At 57.0% G+C, this 4,552-nt stretch overlaps 1 protein-coding gene across 1 annotated transcript; it reads right to left on the bottom strand.

Moving 5' to 3' along the window:
- Positions 1-2,900: 2,900 nt before the first annotated feature.
- LOC115307099 (gastrula zinc finger protein XlCGF49.1-like) lies at positions 2,901-4,068 on the bottom strand. Its single transcript, XM_029957846.1, is given in 2 exon segments — positions 2,901-3,718; positions 4,062-4,068. Coding segments are annotated over 2 exon segments (825 nt in total).
- Positions 4,069-4,552: the final 484 nt, after the last annotated feature.

Here is a 4,552-nt window from a genome sequence, read left to right as displayed (position 1 = left end):
AGCAACACTTGCCCCGCTGTGCAGCGTGCCAGCAAAAGAGCAGCAGGGGAGGGGGCGCTGGGAGGCCAGGAAGGGGTGAGGTGCTGTGGAGGCCCTGATGGGACAAGGGAGCAGGAAGCCTTGAGGGGAATCTGTGAGGGGGTGGGTGGCAGAAGGCTGTGAGGGGACAGACTGGGAGCAGGCCCCAAGGGGCAGGGTGGAGGGAAAAGCCCCCAGGACTTGGGGGGCAGAGGCCATAAGCAGCCCCCAGGCAGCCACCTCCTTCCCTGCCAGCCGGCTGCTCTGGTGCTTTCCCAAGGCCTCTCCCAGCCCTGTGGCAGAAGCCCTGGAGGCCAGGCCTCAGCAGCAGGGTGGGCACATCCCCAAGGTGGCCAGGCTGGCCTGGCTGGGGACAAGGAGGGCAAGGGGGCCCTGCCGGGGCACGTCTGCCGGGTGCTGCCAGCGAGGGGCAGTGGCACAGGCAGGGCTGGCGGCCAGCCCGGGCCCCCACGGCTGCCCAGGCCACGGGGCTGTGGCCAACACCCCCCTGAGCCAGAGCTCTGGGCCCACAGAGCTGCTGCCACCACGGGCAGGGCACTGGGCTCCTCGGGCAGGCCTGTGCACTCGCTGCTGCCCAAGCGGCTCCGCCCCACAGACAACAGCACCAGAGGCTGCCCAGGAGCAGCAGCACCCACAACGCCTGGGCCTCCTCACCCAGGCACCCACACCCGCCAGGACATCAAAAATGGGCAGACTGTGGGCACAGTTGCACCCGCTTTGGCAAAAGGCTTCAGGGCAAGTGGCCACCACAGCTTTCCAGTGACTCCCCAGCCTCACAGCAACCCTTGGCAGCTTCAGCTGCAGCCTGACATCCTGACTGACTTCAGTGGCCCTGCTTGAGGCTGGACACACCTTCCACACTCAGGTGTCCCCAGCCAGTGCCACTGGTGCTATCCTCAGAGACTCTGCTGGGACACCAGCCTCAGGCTGCAGCTGCTCAACCTCTCCTCCACGCAGGCACCTTCAAAACATGGGCATGGGCTTCTAAACTCTATGTCCAGCACTTGAGGGCAACAAGGGGCACAGCTCTTTGGGGCAGGAGACGGGCAGCAGCCTTGCCAGGACTTGGGGTGATGGCAGGTCTCCTTCGGAAAGGACTTACCAGGCTGTCCCTAAGAATCCTGGGAGTAGGCAGGGAATGCTGAGCAGATCAAGCCCTGCCCGGATGTCCCATCGGGAAGACACTGTTCTAGGGGGAATTCACTGTCTCTACTAACTCTTACTGACTGGCTTAATGACTCAGCCATGGTGTGTCCCTGTCACTCAGATGCCTTCTTGGCCCCACCTGACGTTGTGATTCATGTGACTGACAATACCTTTAACATCCCTGTAAGTGATCCTTGTTATTTTAGTTGTAGCACAGATCAAAACGTATCTACCCTCCATTTATCATTAATAATTCCCATGGGCAGAAGAGCCAAACTGGGGCTCCCAGGGAAGCAGAAGCTGGGAGGATGATGCAGGATACAGTGAATTAAGGAAACTGTAAAATCCAGAAATCCTCAGTGGGTGGCTGATTGCTTGGATCATCTCTGCAGCAATCCCGGCAGCTGCCGCAGCCACAGCTCCTGCTGCACTGGCCATTCAGTGCAGGCCATGCCTGCAGGGCCAGTGTGTGGGCACTGTGGCAGCATCAGGAGCAGGGGTTCAGAATCTGCCTGGTTTCAATATTCCAAGTCCTCAGGAAGTACATGGGACAAGCCCCAAGACAAGGAGCCCGGGTCCTGGCCCTCTTGGCCGTGAACTCTGCGTGTCCAAACAAAACAGGGGCAGAGGTGGGACCAAGCGGAGTCACTCTGCACCTGCCCTGAGTTCATGGGAATGCAAAGGGAGGATGGACCTTGGCTGAGTGCTTGGAGAGAGAGAAGGTTGTTTCTCCAAGTGGAAATGCTCTTTAACCAGCCTGCATGACCAGCCTGTGTTTTTCTCTGGTGGCTGAACACAGCCAGCACATGAGGGGAGGGGAATGTGTGGGATCAGGGCACTGCTTTGGGGCCATGCTGGGAATTCTGGTGGACTAAAAGACAAACACGGGGTGCTGCTCATGAGAGAAGAGGAATAAAAGGGGACACGGAAAAATGTCAGCGGACAAGTCCCGCAATGGAACTCTGTGTGTGCAGCCTCATTTTCTCCCTCAGCATCCACAAGAGAGGAGGCAAAAAGTAGTGTTTGGGACCCCAAAACTTTCTTGGGGGGGGAAACTGGGGATTGAGGGAACAATGGGAAAGTGGGAGGAACAGGGAGAAGGGTAGAAAAGGGGGGATTGTCTGGTAGGTCCGATGGCCCCATGGGGGTCTTTGGGCACAGGAGGGGTTGGAAAAGAGGGGGTGCCCCCCCTGAGCTCCCAACTTACTGTGAGGTGTTGGGGGCTGCTGAATCCAATCTCAGAGTTGGATTATGCCAACAGTTTCAGTTTAGAGGAATTACAGAGGTGTGACTGAACCACTTTTGTCCCCCAGCTTTTAACGATGGCAAATGTATCTACTGATCTATTGATCTATTGATAAAAAGGAATTTATTTAGGGTTCCAAATGATCAAACAAAGGATCTTCATCAGAATTATTTACTGCACAATACAAACACTAAAACTACCAGGAGTACAGGATAAGATAAGACAGTGTTCTACCCTAAAGAAATTGTTGAAGAAATTCTACTAAATTTGGCTTAAAAGCAATAGTTCTTAATTTGAGATGGATGTAACTCCCCCTCCAGCAGTGACCTTGGTGGGGCCCCAGCCAAGGCAGGAAACTCCACACACCCCCAAGAAGGGTTCTGTTGGAAGAACCTACCCCTGTGAAAGGGGTTGAAAGGGATGGACTGACAGTCACTGCACTCCAGATGTTGCCTCAACATCAGGGGGTTTATTCAGGGTGGAAGCAGCGGCTGAAGCTCTTCCCACAGTCAGGGCAGTTGTAGGGCTTCCCTTACTGGTGGGTCTGTTGGTGTCTGTTCAAGGTTGAGCTGTGGGAGAAGCTCTTCCCACACTCCCCACACTTGTAGGGCTTCTCCCCGGTGTGGATGCGCCGGTGGGTGATGAGGTGGGAGTTCCGGTTGAAGCCCTTCCCGCAGTCGGTGCAGCGGAAGGGCCTCTCATCCGTGTGCGTCCGCTGGTGCACAAGGAGATTGGAGCTGGTCTGAAACCTCTTCCCACATTCCAAGCACATGTAGGGCTGTTCCCCAGAGTGGATGCGCTGGTGTCGGATCAGGTCAGAGCTGTCCCTGAAACTATTCCCACATTCCCCACACGAGTAGGGTCGTTCCCCAGTGTGGATGCGCTGGTGTCGGATCAGGCTGGAGCTGTCCCTGAAGCTCTTCCCACATACCCTACATGTGTAGGGCCGTTCCCCAGTGTGGATGTGCTGGTGGGTGAGGAGGTTGGAGCTTTTCCTGAAGCTCTTCCCACATTCCAAGCACCTGAAGGGCTTCTCCCTGCTTGGAGGCTGCTCAGGGACCACCAGGTCATTGCTCTGGTTCAAGCTCTGGCCACCTTCCCAGCACAGGCTGGCTCTTTCCTCCTCAGAGCACCCTGGGCTGGCTTTGGAGCCCCTCCTGCGGGGGGATCTCCGGCCCTTTTCCTCCCCGCTGCCTTCCTGCGCCGGGGAGCCCTTCAAAACGGCCTCTCCCACCAGGGTCTCACGGGGGGATTTGTCCTCCGGGCTCTCCGTCCTCAGCTCGGGGCCTGGGGCAGGAAGCAAGAAGGACAGGCAGGGGATTTGCCTCCGGCCCACAGGGAAGGCCAAGGACATCCCCCCAGCTCCGGCCCCGGCAGGACGGCGGCGCCAGTGGGGTTGTCCTGCAGCCGGGGCCATGCTGGGCTGACAGAGCCAGCACAACACCCGCCCAAAGGGACACTGACTTCCTCCTCACCTGCCTGGGGGGCCCAAGGCATCTTCCTCTTCCTCGCAGCCTCCTCCTCCATCCGACCAAGCTTTGGGAAGCAGAAATCCTGCTGGGGGGGAAAACAAGGGCTGAGCGCGTTGGCTTGGGGGTTCCTCCTGCCCAAGTCCATCTCTAGAACTCACCGGGCATCCTGTGACCATAAAAACCTCCAAAACACCAAGATTCAGTCCAGAAAAACCCAAACCACTGAGATTTAAGCAGATTCAGCCCAAAAAAATGTGTTTAATTGGGAGGATGATGGAAGTGAAGTCATTTCATGAGCACTTGATTGAGTTGCTATATTCTAATCAAAAGCTGTATTAATGTAGTGTCATTTAAAACTTTCCAGGGCTGTTCCTCGAGGTTCTCTGGCCCCCTGCCAGTTCAAGGCTGTTTGTTTCTCCAAACCACCAAACCAAGGGTGCCAAACGCCCTGGTTGGTCAGTGCCGGCTGGGGGAGTGGGCACTCGGTGAGGGGATGAGAAAATTGCACCCAGGGCTGGGCTGAAAGAGGCTTCAGCACCACTTCTGATGGCCCAGGGGCAGCATCTGGCTTCTCCCAAACAGAGAGATGGCACTTGTTCCTCTGCAGGGAGTCAAGGGGAGGAGGGTGACTCCTGCTGCATGGATGGAA

This window comes from Manacus vitellinus, unplaced genomic scaffold (genome assembly GCF_001715985.3).
Source record: "Manacus vitellinus isolate BGI_N305 unplaced genomic scaffold, ASM171598v3 ctg7180002430030_pilon, whole genome shotgun sequence".
In the NCBI taxonomy this organism is placed as follows: domain Eukaryota; kingdom Metazoa; phylum Chordata; class Aves; order Passeriformes; family Pipridae; genus Manacus; species Manacus vitellinus.
Note: the sequence above shows the minus strand (reverse complement) of the source record. Positions and strands in the feature narration are given on the sequence as shown.